Source organism: Mirounga angustirostris, unplaced genomic scaffold, assembly GCF_029215605.1.
Source record: "Mirounga angustirostris isolate CCGP_5_RB_7025 unplaced genomic scaffold, mMirAng1.0.hap1 SCAF_6, whole genome shotgun sequence".
NCBI lineage: Eukaryota > Metazoa > Chordata > Mammalia > Carnivora > Phocidae > Mirounga > Mirounga angustirostris.
This window is the reverse complement of record NW_026991714.1, coordinates 126,045,621-126,063,169: the sequence shown is the minus strand read 5'-3', so window position 1 is coordinate 126,063,169 and position 17,549 is coordinate 126,045,621. Positions and strand designations below refer to the sequence as shown.

At 34.8% G+C, this 17,549-nt stretch overlaps 1 protein-coding gene across 3 annotated transcripts in view; it reads left to right on the top strand.

Moving 5' to 3' along the window:
• The window catches only part of HPSE2 (heparanase 2 (inactive)), a 655,327-nt gene that overhangs the window by 53,441 nt on the left and 584,337 nt on the right, over positions 1–17,549 (top strand). For 2 of the 3 annotated variants that reach the window (XM_064593548.1, XM_064593547.1), the window contains exon 3: positions 13,455–13,616. The exons of the other annotated variant lie outside the window; for it this stretch is intronic. In XM_064593548.1, the coding sequence (XP_064449618.1) occupies positions 13,455–13,616 (162 nt within the window). The remainder of the gene's footprint in view (positions 1–13,454; positions 13,617–17,549) is intronic. 3 annotated transcript variants of the gene reach the window in all.

The following is a 17,549-nucleotide window of genomic DNA, read 5'->3' as shown; positions in this document are numbered from 1 at the left end:
TAAATAAGTAAGTGGAGAAGGGCCACTTAATTTCTTACAGAATTAATAAATGTGGAAGGAATGAGAAAAATAGAAAATCACCATTGGAATACCAGAGGAGTAGTTGCTGTAGGCAAGATCCACTCATGAACGCTAAAATTAGTGGGTAAAAGTTTACAGGAAAGCACAGTATTGCATAGCTTCAAAGTTTCTCCTACAAAATATTCATTAATTACAAAGACAAAATAGTAACTTAATGGTGAAGAAACCTGTCAGACCACCTTAACCAAGTGATGAGGGTTAACATCATCATTAGTAAGACCTAAGAATACCTCTCTGGTGGTGTCCTTGCCCCAAATCCATAATTTATTCCAACTATGAAAAACTTCAGCCAACACAAACTGAAGGACAGTTTATTTGAACCTGATGAGTACTTCTTCTTTATGAAGATTTCATGATTTAATCATGATTTATTTTAATTATCTTGATTTATTTCATGATTAAATCATGAAAGACAAGGAAAGACAGGAACTGTTACATTTCAGAGGATATTAAGGAGACTTGGAAATCAATGCAATATGGGATCTTAAATCAGGTTCTGGAATTCAAAAGGATACTAATAAACTGGTGAGATATAATAAAGTCTGTAGTTTAGTTAATCATATTTATAGCAGTGTTGGTTTCTTAGTTTTGATAATTGTCCCTTGGTTGTGAAAATGTAAACTAATATTGTATTTTTTATTATGTAAGAAAAGCATATTTACAAACACATACATACATACATACAGCTATGTAAGTGTATTACTTGCAGGATTTAGGATGGTGGTTATCTCTGTGAAGGTGGAGAGAGGAAGGAGAATGTTATTGCAGACAAGTAAGCAGAGGGCTTCAAGTGTTTCTGAGCTATTTTCTTTAAACTGATCTGAAGCAAATATGATAAAATGTCATGCAAGGATAGAGCTGAGTGAGGGTACATGGGTGTGGGTGGGTATTTTTTGTACATTTCTCTGTTCCAAACATTTTATAATTAAAACAAAGTAACAATGAAGGGTTTTTTTTTGAGGTGGGGATGGGCAGAGGCAGAGGGAGAGAATCCTATGCTGGGTGTAGAGGCTGACACGGGGCTCCATCTCACTACCTTGAAATCATGACCTGAGCTGAAATCAAGAGCTGGACACTTAACCAACTGAGTCACCCAGATACCCCAAGAAGGATTTTTTTCCTAAAACTGATATGCAGAATGCCTTGGAGATCATGAGTCTGGATTTGTGGATGCTGGCTCGCACTGTTTTAGTTTCCTGATATGAAGTACGTAGTATTAATTGGAATTGAAAAGAAGGGGATAACTCTAAGAGACATTTTGAAACCAAAGTGGATTAATTTGGTGACTTGAAGGTACAGGAAGAGAGAAAGAGGAATAAAAGACGAAATCAGAGACGAGAAGATTGGGAAAATAGCTGGTGGACTAAATCAGGGAAATTAAAGGACTAGCTGATTAGAAGGAAAAGAGCATAGGCCAGGAGTATTTTGACTTGGGGTTATAGGCTCTCGGCACAAAGGCTCTTCTAGCATCTGTGAACCTCTTTCAAGGGTTTGCAAAATAGAGTCTTTCTTTTCCTGCTGCTGTTCTAGTGGCTGCATTGAAACAAGGAGGGAAGGCAGTGGCTCTAACCTCATCCTTGGTCAGTTTGTGTGAGAAGAGCCACAGTATTCTCTCTCAAGCTTGCACAGCTTATTCTTCAGGGTCTGGAAGTGTAGTAGCAGCATACACCATTCTATTCAAGTTGTGTGTTTAATTTCATATAATCTACAGAGAAGACTGAATATGGACTGTAACAATGGCATTGCAGCACCAAGGTTCTAAGGTGATTCTTGTTTTAATTTTTGAAAAGCCCTATATTTCTGGTCATTTTTATTACTTTAAAAAATTTCTAATGGTGGTAAAATATACATAATGAAATTTACCATCCTAACCATATTTAAGTTCATGATAAATGGTTTTAAGTACATTCACATTGTTGTGTAGCTTTCTCTATCATCCATCTTCAGAACGTTTTTCTTCTTGTAAAACTGAAATTTTGTACCCATTAAACAATTCCTTTTTTCTCCACCTCCCAGCCCTTGGCAATCACCATTCTACTTTCTGTGTCTATAAATTTGACCACCCAAGGTACCTCATACAAATGGAATTATTCAATATTTCTCTTTTTATGACTGGCTTCTTTGATTTATCCTTAAGGTCACCAATGTTGTAGCATATGTCAGAATTTCCTTCCTTTTAAGGCTGAACAATATTGCATTATATGTGTATACCACATTTCATTTATCTGTCAAAGGACTCTTGGGCTGCTTTTTACCTTTTGGCTATTGTGAATAATACTGCTAGGAACATGGGTGTATTATTTTTGTTACTTTTTATTGGCCTTTTTGAGCTATACTTTGCATATGATAAAGTTCACCCATTATAAGTATATTGTTATTTCTATGAAATGTAGAGTTGTGCAACCATCATCACAATCCAGTATTAGAACATTCCATGCCTGTTTGCAGTCAGTCCTTGCTCCCACACCAGCCTTAGGAAACCAACATTAGCTTTCTGTCTCTATCAATTTGATTTGCCTTTTCTAGAAATTTTACACAAACTAAATCATACAAAACGTAATCTTTTTGTGTCTTTTTTTTTTCACTTACTTTATGTTGTTGAGGTTTTCTAGGTCTAGTATTTATCAATAGTTTGTTTCTTTTTATTGCTGATTAGTATTTGACTGTATGTATCTACCACATTTTGTTTATCAGTTTTACCAGTATATGGACATTTGGGTTGTTTCTAGTTTGACTGTTGTGCACAATGCCACTGTAAGTATTCATGTACAGGTCTTTGTGTGGAGATATGCTTTTATTTGTTTTGGGTAGATTTCTAAGGGTGGATTTGTTGGGTCATACAGTAAGTTTATGTTTATCTTCTTAAGAAACAGCTAAAGTGTTTTCCAAAGTGGCTGTCCCATTTTATATTCGCACCAACAATGTATGAGGGCTTCTGTTGCTTTATATACTTAACACGTGGTATTGTCAGTCTTTCAGATTATAGCCCTTCTAGGGGTAGCGTCTCACTGTGATTTTAGTTTGCATTTCCTAATGACTAATGAATGATTTGAGCATCTTTTCATGTGCTTATTAGCCATTTGTAGATCTTTGGTGAAATGTCTGTTCAGATATTTTGCCCATGTTTAAAATTGGGTGGTTAGTCTTTTTATTAAGTTGTAAACATTTCCTTTATATATTTTATGATATATGTGATTTTCAAATATTTTCTTTCAGTCTGTGTCTTAGCTTTTTATTTTCTTAATGATATTTTAGAAAGCGAAATCTTTTACTTTTGGTAAAGTTCAGTTCATTATTTTTTTTCCACTGTGAATTGTACTATTGGTGTTATAACTAAGAAATCTTTACCTAACCTAAGGAAACAAAGCCATTCTCCTATATATTCTAGAAAATTTATAGCTTTAGTTCTTCTATTTAGGTCTATGATCCATTTTGAGTTAATTTTTTTTATGTGTGTATGATGTGAGGTAAAGGTCTAAGTTCTTTTTAAACTCTATTTTGAAATAATTTTAGACTCCTAAAAATTTGCAAAAATAGTAGAGAAAGTTAAACTATAGACCTTCTTTGTATTTTATCAGTTTTTAAGTGTATTTATTTCTTCTCTGTGTGTGTAATTCTATGAAATTTTTCTACATATATGAATTTGTGTAACCAATATAACAATCAGAATACAGAACTGTTGTACCATCCAGAAGTGACAACCTCATGCTACTTGTTTGTAATCTGTTCCCTATCACTATAATTTTGTCTTTTTGAAAATGTTGCATAAATGGAATCATACAGTATATAACAATTTGAGGTTACCTTTCCTCCCTGATTTTTGGTAATTTGTGTCTTCTTTGCCATTATCTCAAAAATTTTCAATTTTGTTGATCATTTCAAAGGAACAATATTTTGTTTAATTGATTTTCTCTGTTGTTCCTGTTTTTTTTTTTTTATTTCAGAATAGAAATAAAGTGTCTGTTTTCTTCTTTCTGCTTGCTTTGTGTTTATTTTTTTCTTATTTTTCAAGTTCTAAGTGGAAACTTAGATGATTGATTTGAGATCTTCTTTTCTAATATATGTGTGTATTGCTATAGTTTTCTAAGTACTATTTAGGCTCTGTTCCATAAATTTTGATATCATGCATTCCCATTTTCATTTAGTTCAAAATATTTTCTAATTTCCCTTCTGATTTCTTTGATCCATAGGTTATTTAGAAGTGTGTTGTTTAGTTTCTTAATATTTGGGGATTTTCTAGAGGTCTTTCTGTTATGGATTCCTAATTTAATTCCAGTATTGTCAGAGGATGTGCTTTGTATGACTTCAATCCTTGAGACTTGGGGCGCCTGGGTGGCTCAGTTGGTTAAGTGGCTGCTTCGGCTCAGTCATGATCCTGGGGTCCTGGGATCAAGCTCCATGTCCAGCTCCTGGCTCAGCAGAGAGCCTGCTTCTCCCTCTCCCTCTGCCTACTTGTGCTCTCTATCTCTCTGTCAAATAAATAAATAAAATCTTTTAAAAAAATTTATGAGACTTATGGCCTAGCATAAGATTATTCTTGTTATGTGTCATGTGTGATTAGAAAAATATGTATATTCTGCTTTTATTTGGTATGTTCTATAAGTGTCAGTAAGGTATATTGGCCTTTAAGTGATTTTCTGTCTAGTTCCATCAAATGTAGAATAGGGTATTGAAATCTTGAACCATACTTGTTAAATTCCCCTTTCAATTTAGTCTCAGATTTTGTTTTATGTATTTTGGAACTCACTTATTAGGTGCATATACATTTATAGTTACTGTATCTTCCTGATATACTGACCCTTTTATCACCATGATCTGTCCCTGTTTGTCTCTAGTAATATTTACTATCTTAAAAACAATTTGTCTTGTACAGCAAAGGAAATCATCAACAAAATGAAAAGGCAGCCTACTGAATGAAAGAAAATATTTGCAAATGTATCTGATAAGGGTTAATATCCAAAATATAGAAAGAACTCTTACAACTCAATAGCAAACAATCTGATTAAAAAGGGGCAGAAGGTCTGGATATTTTACCAAAGAAGGCATCTGGATGACTAATGCGTACATGAAAAGCTGCTAAGTATCACTAATCATCAGGGAAATGCATACCAAAACTACAATGCAATATCTCATTCTCACACCTGTTTGAATGGCTATTATCAAAAAGATAAGAAATAACAAGTGTTGATAAGAATGTGGAGAAAAGGGAACCTTTATCCTCTGTTGTTGGGAATGTAAGTTGGTGCAGCTACTACAGAAAGCAGTATAGAGGTTCATCAAAAAATTAAAAATAGAACTACATATGATCCAGCAATTCCACTTCTGGGTATTTATTTGAAGAAAATGAAAACCTTAACTCAAAAGAAAAAAATACATGCTGCAACCCCATGTTCATTGCAGCATTATTTATAATAGCCAAGATATGTAAAGAACCTAAGTGTCCATCAGTGGATGAATGGATAAAAAAATTGTGAAACACACACACACACACACATACAATGTGGAATAAAAAAGAATGAAATTTTGCCATTTCTGATGACATGCATGGATCTTGAGGTCATCATGTTAAGTGAAATATGTCAGACAGAGAAAGACAAATACCATACAATCTCACTTATATGTGAATCTGAAACAAAACAAAACATGCAAACTTACAGAGAACAGATTGGTGGTTGCCAGAGGCAGGAGGTGGGGGTGGGATAAAATGGGTGAGGGGGATCAAAAGTTATAAGCCTCCAATTATAAAATGAATAATTCATGGAGATGTAATGTATAGCATGGTGTCTGTAGTTAATACTGTATTGCATATTTGAAAGTTGTTAGAAGAGTAAATCTTAAAATTTCTCATTACAAGAAAAAAATGTGACTATGTATGGTGATGGATGTTAACTAGACTTATTGTGGTGATCATTTCACAACATACACAAATACTGAATCATGTTGTATACCTGAAACTAATATAATGTTATATATCAATTATACTTAAAAAAAAAAAAAGCAATTACACAAAGCTTAAGAAAAAAAAAGTTAAGTGGGCTGTCTTTCTTAACACCACTCTTAGGGAGTGTTGGCTAGAAGGACTTACCTATTGTGTTAGGTAGTGTGAAGGAAGGGGAAAAGCAGAGTAGGGCAACCTACAGTCAAAATCAGCAATCTTTGTGAATCTGAGCCATAGATTTTTTTGCTTAAAGGGGATGAGAGAAGAAGCAAGTTTTCATCCTCGCAATACAGAATGGAGAGCAATTATTGATAGGAAAAGGAAAATCTTTTTCTTTCTTCCCCTCTCCAGAAAAAAATGTGATTAAATAACAACATAATGGGTGCCACTCCAAACCCTTGTAAATTTTTTTTGTCACAAATTTAATCCTTTCAGCACCCTTATGGTTATTGTTTGCATAATATATCTTTTTCCAGTCTTTTATTTTCAACCTGTATTTGTCTTTAAATCTAAAATGTGTCTCCTCAACAGCATATATTTGGATCTTGCTTCTTTAAACTCAATAAAACCATCTGTAGCTTTTGATTGGAGTATTTAGTCCATTTACATTTAATACAGCTATTGGTATAGATGGATTTATAAATGTCTGCCATTTTGAAAGTTTCTATATTTCTTATGTTTACTGCCTTCTTTCTGTTAAACCAATTTTCTAGATTTTTAAAAATATATTTTTAGATTATTTAATTGCTTTGTTGATTTTTACACTGTATTATTTTTAGTTATTTTCTTAGTGGTTGCTTCAGGAATTACACTGTGCTTCTTAGTTTATCACAGTCAAATTCAAATTAATACCTAATTTTGATAAATTAAAGCAACTTTGCATCAATACACCTTATTTTCCTATTCCCTCTACAATGTCAATTTTTTATATATTACAGACACTTTACTGACTGAGCCACCCAGGTGTCCCAGAATTTTTTTCTTTCAGCACTTTGAATATGTTGTTCCACAGCTTTCTGGCTTCCATTGTTTCAGATTAGAAGTTAGCCATTAATTGTATTGCTAATTCCCTTTTTGAGATGAGTTTTTTCCTTTCAGTTTTTAAGATTTTCTTTTTATCTTGGGATTTCAAGAGTTGTAGTGATGTTCTAGATGTAGATTTCTTTGTAATGATTCTTTTTGTTGTACTTCTTGGATCTGTGAATTAATAATTTTTGTCAAATTTGGGAATTTTTTGATTATTTTTTGAAATAATTTTCTGTCCTTCTCTCTCCTCTTTGATGGGTTGCTTCATTTTATTCCATAATACTCTGAGGCTTTGCTCATTTTTCCTTGATCTTTTTCTGTTTTTCATGTTAAGTCATTTCTATTCATCTGTCTTCACATACTGATTCTTTCTCTTGCCCTCTCAGTTCTGCTGCTAAGCCCATCTAGTGCATTTTTCATTTCAGTAACTGTACTTTTCAACTGTCGACTATCCATTTGTTCCTCTTTTTAAATTTTTAAAATTTTAAAATTTTATTTTTTTAAAAGATTTTATTTATTTGTCAGAGAGAAAGACAGAGAGAGAGCACAAGCAGGGGGAGAGGCAGGCAGAGGAAGAAGCAGGCTCCCTGCTGAGCAAGCAGTCTGATGTGGGACTTGATCCCAGGATCCTGGGATCATGACCTGAGCCAAAGGCAGCCGCTTAACCAATTGAGCCACTCAGGCGTCCCTGTTCCTCTTTTTTTAAGTAAAAGTTTCTATTTGTTTCATTCCTCTCTTTCTTGAGTCATTATTAGGTTTTTCTTTAATTATTTAAACAGGTTTCTTTTAATTTTTAAAACATATTTATAATCTATTCTTTGTTTTTCTTTTTTAAAGATTATTTATTTGTTTATTTGACAGAGAGGAAGGAGCCTGACATGGGGCTCAATCCCAGACCCTGGGATCATGACCTTGAGCCTAAGGCAGTGGCCCAACCAGCTGAGCCGATACAGAGTTAGCTCTAATTGATTGTTTTTTTTTTTTTTTTTGAGTTTGAGTTTAAGTCACACTTCCCTGTTTTTTTTGCATGACATAATTTTTTTTGGAAACTGGACATTTTAGATATATCATAGCCAATCTGTAATTTAGTTTTTTCCCCTGAGAATTGTTCTGCCTTTTAAAAAATAATTTGGACTTAATCTTTTTATCCTACCACTGATATTTCTTCTGTTCTTAAAATTATTATTATTTTTTTTAGGTTGGCGTCCTAGGGTTCACCTCTGAGTCTTAATAGCTTAGTGATCACCCAATGATTGTTCAGTAGCTGTGTTTCAAACAGTTTGAATCCCTGATCCCTAAGGCTTCTGCTTTCTGCTGATGGATTTCTGTGGGGATTGGTAAAAATGTTCAGTTTTATGATAATTTTTAAGTCTGCCTCACCATTTACTTTCCTCCCAACCTCTTGAGTTTGTGTATGGTTTCCCAGTTAACCAGTTTTGTGTGAAGAATCCTAGGCTGAATATCCTCTGCATGTGCACACAGCCTCCCAGTCAGCCAGGGATGCATGGCAAACTTATATAGCTCATTTTTATATCTTTCAAAGTTCTAGGATCTCCCTGTTAAAATTTTTGGCTGGTCCACTAGTCTGTCACTTGCACCAATAAGAACTACAGCTTTAGGCTAATAGAACTGTGGGTTACTAATTGATTAAAGATTGGAGAAAGATGTATCACAGAAAGAAGCAAGAACAAAAATACAAACATGATCATACTCACATGTCCAGAGTCCTGATGGGCAATAACTTGATGTTAGGGTATGACCTTTGGTGCAGGATGATTTCTCCCTTGTTGCTTCCCTCAGGGTATATGTTGGGTCTTTGGCATCCTTGAACTATATCAGAATAAAGACCATAGGGGGAGATGAGAAGATGACATATGGATAGCTTGATATTTGGAACTACTTTGATCACATAGCAATAAAGAATATCAGCAAGAAGGAGAGAGCTAGTAGGAGGAGGATAGAGGTTTAGAGATGATTCACTCCATCAACTTTTCAATTTGGTAGACCAGGAAAAAGCCAAGGCACAAGGTTAAGGATGTTAAGTTTTTAGTCTATAGTTTCATGATTAATTGGTAAGTTAGTTGAAATTCGTACCTAAGTCTCCTGGCTTTGAATCTTTATTTTTTCTATCATGTCTGACAAAGAAAAGTGTAAGTTTTTGTAGAGCCATAAAATTTTTGAGCTAAAAATGAGCTAAAGATATAATAATATCCTCCAGTAACAACTTTCCAATATTAATATAATTATTATTAGCACCCACTGAAACAACCAGCACTTGTTGAATGTCTAATATGTCCCTATCACTGTCTGTATAAGCTCATTACAAATATGCTATTAATATTCTCATTTTAAAAAATTAGGAAAGGAGAGATTTAGTGATTTGTCTAAGAGCTGTCAGAAAGTAAGTGATAGAGCTGGGATCTAAACTTGGGTATGTTTGAATTCAAAGCATCTGCCTTTAATATCTGTTACATTGCCTCATATAATGTTGGTGAAAGTACTTTAACCCTGTACTTGGCAGGCTTTAATGACTATACTGAAATCATTTTATGGTGCCTGTGTCACCTAGTCTCTGCTTGAATATCTCCAGGGATGGGAAACTCACCCCATCTTCAAGTAGCTCCTTTGCTTATACAATCACTTCTATTATTATAGTTCTCTCATGTGGACCGCTTCTGTTGTTAAAGTTCTCTCATATGTCTTTTGGTTACTCCTTTAATGTTTGGCTTTCTGTATTTATACAGAATAAATCAGTTTTCTCTTCTATATGAAGCAAGTCATCTTTAATGTTTTCTTTGCCAGGTTCAACACTGTTTTTTCAGCTATTTTTTAAAAATAAAATTATTTCCCATCTTGGCATTTTCCTTTGGGTGGACTGTAGATGAGAAACTGTTAGAGGTGGAAAACATATAATACTACAAGTAGAGTATTATAATAACAAAAATAGTAATAGCTACCCTTTATAGAGTTCTTATTATGTGGCATGCATAGTGCTAAATTTTTTATGACTCTTTACAATAACAGCATGAAGAAATAGGCTTACAGAAGCATTGTTGTCTGTCACTTCTGCAGCTAATAAGTGACCACCAAGCTAGAATTTGAACCAAGGTCTGCTTTAACTCCAACTCTTTACTGTGCTGCCCTTGGCTGGCATGGAGTTCAGGGTGGCTATGTTACCTCCTGTATTCTGGATATTCTGGTTCTATTAATTTAGTCTAAGAATTTTGTTAATCTTTTTGGCAGCAATATTATATTTGGCAGCATATTACTGGCTTACATAAAGCTCGCATTCAACTAAAACCTGTGAAACTTAATAGGATCTTAAATATTTGAGCTTCTGTCTGGTCTGGCCTTAACCTCTTATGTAATTAATTTTCAGTATAAATGCAAGACTTTGTGTTCATGTCTATGTCTTGGGGATTTCAGCCTAAGTTTCTAGGTTGTCAAGATAATTTTGAATTTTGAATCTGTCATCTATATTAACTCTTCTTCCAGATATATATGACCATGTATATCTTTGATAAGTATCCTTTTTTGTTTGTTTATCTAGTCTTTGATGCAATTTCGAACAGATCAGGGGTGAATAAAGAATCTGTATGGCATATCTATTTTTTTCCCCAAACATTGTTGTGGTGTACATTTCTAAAGTCTCAGACGTATGTTTGGCCATGCCCATGGTTTTCTTTTCTTACTATTATTAAGATAATATGGTCACTTCATTTTAAGGTTCTGGTTGGAATGATGTTGAGGCTATCAGTTATAATATTTGCTTTTTCTGCATTCTGAGCAAGACATTTATTACATAGGAAATAGAGAGTTTGGTAGATGTTCTACTTTTGTATTAGACTCCTATTAGAAGATATCTGAATAATTTAAACTCCACTCTCTATAGTATGTTTGGTACAAGTTTTGTAATGTTTTCTGGGCAAGTATCATACATATTTCTTTTCTGGATAGACCATCTATGGTATGCTGCTATAATAGTATAGTTAGGTTTTTCTCTTTAGTCCCTCACTTTTATTATTTACCATACTTTATTGTTAAATTCATGCATTTCTATGTGGGAGTAACTTTTGGAAAGATCACTGGAATGGCTTTGAAAATTTCTGGATTTGGGGACTGACCATGTACTGTGAACTTGAGCAAGTCACTTAAGCTTTGTGGACCTGTTTCCTAATATATACGATAGGGATAGTAATATCATTCTTTATCATTTAGGATTACAATAACAGGTCAGGATTTTGAAAATAAGAAACTAATATCTCACATAACAAGAAATCAAGAGATGGGCAGTCTAGGACAAGTAGGGTAGCTATGGGAGCTCCTTAAAAACATTAGGGACTTAGGATCTTCTGAGCTTTCATTTCACCATCCTTAGTGTGTAGTCCTTTGCCCTCTGGCTTCTTGACTCATTGCCACAAAATTACTTCTTTAACTCTGGGCTTCATGTCTATGTTTTAGATATAAGGAATAGGAAAGGCTAACAGGCTAACGGAAAAAGATCCTGGTTTTCTCTTAGTGAGGTTTTGTCACTAAGGTTAAGTCCTCCTAAGGATGTCTGCCTGCAGCTCATTGGCCAGAATCATGTTATATGGTCGCCCCTTGCTTCAAGGAAAGCTGGGAAATTGTTTATTTTCGTGTTTTAGTCTCTATAATAGAGGAGAGCAAAGTAGAAGGGACTGTGTGTAGGGTTTGGGTCAGCTAGTTAACAATATCTGCCACATTCATAGGATTATTGGAAGGATTCAATTATACAGTGTAATAAGTTTTCCTCTCATTCTATTGATGGTCTTAAAAACTAGAGTGTATCTTGAATTAATTTATTCTACTTTTGTATTCAAGCCTCAGAAAATCTATGAGAGTAGTTACTTGAATGTTAAATGAGTTCACTTTATTGCCTACAGTCTAGAAATTGGCATAAAAAGGTTTAGGAATAAATATTGCACTGTTTCCAACCAGCTCCCCTGTTTTCAACCAAGATTAAGAACCATTCCCACATCTGGCTAATCTTTGTGTAACATACATCCTAACCCTCATTGTCATGGGTTTGTATTTATATCTGGGCTTCTCTATGAGGGCTATGTTGATGGGTTTGAAGATTATTTGTCTAGAACAGTGTCCCATCTTTCATGCCACATGCCCTATTTTCTCTTTGAGCATTGCTGAAAGAACCAAATCTTTCCTATTGGTACAATTAACATGGGTATTACTTTTTTCCCTTCCAAAGCCATTGGTGTCAACAGTGGCAGAGCAGTTATTATTATTATTATTATTATTATTATTATTATTATTATTTTTAGCATTTTCTCCTAAAGTCCTTCAATTTGCTGCACAAAACTTGGAAGTTCCTAGAGCTGTCATCCAGATTGCTGTTGATAAACATCATTTGTTTCAATGATAATCAGCTGAATTATATCTTAATTTGTAAAATAAAAAATAACTTTAGGGCATCAAAGCTCCCTGTAATTGGGAAACATTCTAGGAGAGTGTTTGTTTTTGAGGAAGACTATTTTCTGGACGATACTTCTGCTTTGGGTGAAAATCATACTGAAGAATAAAAAGCAGCCTGTCACTAATAGGGAAATAATTGGGAAAGAGGCAGGTCTGTAAAGTGACTCTAGCCCTCCTCTTGCTTTCTTCAGTGACCCACAAAATACTTAGAGATTGAAAGAGTTATTTATGAGTCAGAATGCAGCCAGAGGCACATGAAAGATAGCAGGAGAAATCCTGAGCAGCTAACCCAAAGAATGACAGCCCTAATTTGAGCTCAATGGGCTAGCTGGGAGGTAAATTTGAAAATAGGCCACATATCCTGAATATACATGCAGGAGCTATCACCTGGTCCTACAGCATGAGGTAGAGGAAATAATCATAGTCACCAGTGTTCAGACAAAGTTGTTAAGAGAACTAGAGGGGAGGGAGGTGGGAGGATGGGTTAGCCTGGTGGTGGGTATTGAGGAGGGCACATTCTGCATGGAGCACTGGGTGTTGTGCACAAACAATGAATCATGGAACACTTCATCTAAAACTAATGATGTAATGTATGGGGATTAACATAAGAATAAAATTAAAAAAAAAAAAAGAAAAAAAAGAAAAGGCCCTGGGAAGTGCATAAGTCCTAGAGGTGAGCTGAGAGTAGAATGGAGGAGTGAGAACCTTAAATGAGGTCACAGTGAGTAATAAAATGGAAATTGCCAAAGAATTTGGAAATGACCAGAGAAACTTGCAGAATGTATCATGAAGTTGGAGGTTCTTCAGGTTTATTACTTACGAATCTCTTCATTCTGATGAAATACTGGTAGTTTATAAATTCTGTCATTTTGGGTGAAACAAGACTTCGATGTGTATATGGTTTTTTGTTTTTTTGTTTTGTTTTGTTTTTGCTGCCTGCATTTATTTCTTTTTGTAGACATTGTTCGAAGTGATGTTGCCCTGGATAAACAGAAAGGCTGCAAGATTGCTCAGCACCCTGATGTTATGCTGGAGCTCCAACGGGAGAAGGCAGCTCAGATGCATCTTGTTCTTCTAAAGGAGCAATTCTCTAATACTTACAGTAATCTCATATTAACAGGTAAGGCTATTGGAGTCATCTGGAATCTTAGAGTATTGTAGATTGTTGGCCTCCATTAGTTAACAACTTGATGCCTGGGAGACATTAAAGTGGGCTCTAGATGAGCCCACATCTGTCTGTCTCCATCCACTATATCCCTTTTTAAATTGTGATGACTTTTGTCTTCCTATAAAAAATATTTCTTGTAGTTTACGGATGTATTTTGGCTTGAGGTTATAGGCAACTCAGCATGTGTGTTCTCAAAAGACAGAACCAATGGAAACCTAATGAAGCCTTATAAAAATATGACTTTTTAGATGTGTGCCAGTAGATTTGAAAGAATTACTAAATTTGGTGTCTAAGAAGCAGCTATTTTCCTTTTTCTGTGTATGCCCTTTCTATGAACCCAGTGAACATAAAGATGAAATGTACAAGAGATAATGATCCACAGGCTGAGCTGAGAATGTTCTATTCCTGGTGGAGTTTGAAAATATCTAGAGAATTTGATTTTCTTTTTAAGAGCAAAGAGGCTATGAGACAGCCATACTCCCTTACATCCTTGGTCCAGGAGGGAAGTGAATTTGTGTGAGAGCTCAAAGGAGAAGCAACTTTTTGCAGGGCTGCCTGCAAACTTGGCTGGTAAAGAGCATGTGAGTTGCATGCTTTTGTCAAACTTTGGAGAAGATTCTAATAGCAGACTCTAATGTGAGAACATGGAGGACTTGAGATGGATTAAGAAGAGCTGTTTAAGTTACCTCCATTTTCTTGAGGGCATGCAAGGCTTACCTGCGTATATTGATCTGAATAAAGTTTAACAAATCAAAAGTGTCTGTTTCCCCTTGTTTATGAATATTTAAAAAATAAAGAGATGGAATGTCTGACAGGCTATGAACATCTCACACTTATTTTTGTAAACTCCAAGTTAGGAAAATTTTAACTTTTTTTTACAGGCTTCCTGGCATTTCACCAGGAATTGCTGAGTGGCAACCAAATTGTTTTGCTTTAGAAAAAGCACAGGTCTCTTCCAACTTTTCATCTTGTACCTGGTGGAAAACCCAACAGCATGAGATGAAAGCCAGATTTAAATGTGGCTTTGGTGAGCAGAGAAGAGGATTATGGATTTCATAAGTATAGGCCTTGTTTTTTTGCCCTTTGATAGGTCATTAAGGAGGGAAAACTCAAAAGTGATTTATGGCCAATGCATTATTTCCCTAAGTTGGTTAATGAAACTGTTTAAGTTTAGATGTTTGGCAAGAACATAGATTTTTATCCAAATTTCTTTATTCTGTCTCAAGTGTACAAATGTACGTGTACTTAGTATTTTCTAATTCAGTTATTAGAAATGAAATTTTTTTATTCCATTCTTATTTTAATTTTAGGTCCATATTAAAGCGGTCAGACCCCATGTTCTTTAATGTGGCATAGAAAGGGCTTAAGGTAATTCTAACCCTAAACTGTGGATCCAGAATGTAGCTTGAAGGCATATTATCTTTGAAAACACAAGTGTTCTATTGAGTTCAATGGAATCTTTTCTAATTCTCAGTAACATAATCCCTTTGGATGTTTATTCGCAGTTCAAACTGTTGGAATCAACATTGTCAACTTTTACCCTGACAACTTGCTTACTTTCCACTAAACAAACTTACCCTAGAGAAGAGCCTCTTTCCTGCTCTTACTTCTCCCAAGCTGCTTCAAAGAGTCCTCAGGCATTTTCCACATTTTTCACCCAAATGCGTGTACAGAGGTGGTACCTTGCTGTAGACAGAGCATTTGGTGTGCCCCGGTTTGTTTACATGAAAGTTCACAAGGTTTTGGTTCCAGGTGTTGGGAAGAGATGGAGTCATTTCAATTTAGCACCAATGATAAAACTATTTTAATGTCCTTGAACCGAGTCTTTGATTTTACACAGTGTGGTTTCCTAATTGTTATGAAGTTTAATCCTTGATTTCTTGTATAAATTTTGAGAACATGGTCTCCAGACAGCTAAACATAATATTTAAACATAACTAAACTAACTTTTGTAAATATTTCCCTTTTCAGTGATGAATGTATATTGGTAAGGAGGGTGAGGTTGAAGGGGCAGAGACCTCTCAAATGAAGTGACTTTCTTTACCAACATGTTCAGAACACCTACTTTAGGATTTCTGCTTGGTGATGTTCCACTTATTTTGTATAATTCTGGCATAATATTTGAAATGTCTGCAATGAAAGTATTTATGTGGAACAGGATGAGGAAACTGGGCCTCCAAAAATCTCAGAAAGAGCTCATTTTCTTCACACTTCTGCCCTCCTCTCAACCCTTCTCAATTATTTACATTAATAATTATTTAATTATTTATTTCATGTATATGGGTAGCAGGGTATCATAATTGTTTCCTGGCCAGTTGTGGTATATTCTTTATTTTAAAATTGGATAACTAAGATCATAGTATGGGAAAAAGTTAATGAAGTCAGCATAGTAGAAAATTGATAAAGTGAAATGTCAGAGAGTTAAAAGCATATTAAAAATGATGGTTGTTGCCCTCCACCTCACTAGCAAGCCCTCATTCTTAGATATTCCAACTTTGGCTGATGTTACTATCAGCGTTGAGGTGAGAGGCATGCCTTCATACTCTGCGTTTCAGCTCATGATCTCTCTTAAACAGCTACTCCTCAGATGCTGGCAAATGATATTCTAGGTCTTCTGACCAATCAATAAAAGGAAACAACTCTGCAGTCCTTAGTGACAGCCCAGTTAACAGAAACTAATAACAATTCTTTAATGTGTATATCTTATTTATTCCTCCTTATATCATAGTTTTGGAAAAGTGGATTGTATTTTTGCATGGTATTAAACATGTCTTAATGTTTTCATGCAAATGATTTACATAGCAATGGAAATAATGTTAGCCTCACATAATCTAGAGGGTTTTTGAAATAAACTCTAAGGTTTTGGGAAGGTGATGGAGTAAGACCAATAGAACATCAGTGATAGAACTATTTTAACTGGTGACAAGTAACATGCTGCACTTTTCACACTGACTCACAGTGCATGGATGTATGCTTCTGTAGCTTCCAGTTGTCCCAGAGCTTTTAAGGAAGAACAGGGATTGTTCTTCCATTTCTTTGTGTTCTCATGATTCTTAATGTAATAATGTTCTATATATTTGTTGGAAATGTTCTGCTGTGTATATGCTGAATGAATTCCCTTGAGATAATTTTGACAGCTAATTAATAACTTTTATAGGTTCAGATTCAATTATTCATCTCCCCTCACCTTGCCCCACTCCCATACTTTTTGAGGTGTAAATTCACGTTTTGTGGTAGATTCCTATAATCAAATGAAAAAGCCTTAAGGGGCAATGCATTTTCTAGGATTTTGTTTAGAACGTAAGCTTCTGGAGGGCAAGCAATGTTATAATTGTACAGCATTCTGCATAAATGAGGTCAAATTTAAACAAAATTTATTTGTGCTGTGAAGTCATAGTCAACCCTCTATAACCAGGCAGCCTGAACGGAAACCATTATAAATGGATGGCATTAGCTAAGATGCTTTCCAATGAGGACTCTTCTCATGTTAATTGCTGCCACTTTTTGTTTTGTACCTCCTCTTTCAGTCTTAGATTCCAAAGTGGATTGGGATACCTATGGTCAGCTTTACTGTGTTACTGTGGCAAATGAATTGAGCAAAAGAAGCTCATACTTCCCTGTTGTGGCCTATTCTTCTAACTTTAGTTGAACAAAGGGCTCAAATCAATGGAATGAGAACTGTTCTTTTAGTTCCCATAAATTATAATTGCTCGGAGGACTATTTCCAGGTCTTTTAAATTATTTGCATTACATTCTGTGGTATAACGTTATTTAACCATTTCTCTGTCAATGTACATTAATTTATATGTTGACACATTTATTTCTGTAGAGTAGGTTTCTCAATGTGGGATGTCTGGGTCAAAAGGTTTGTATTTTTAAATTTTA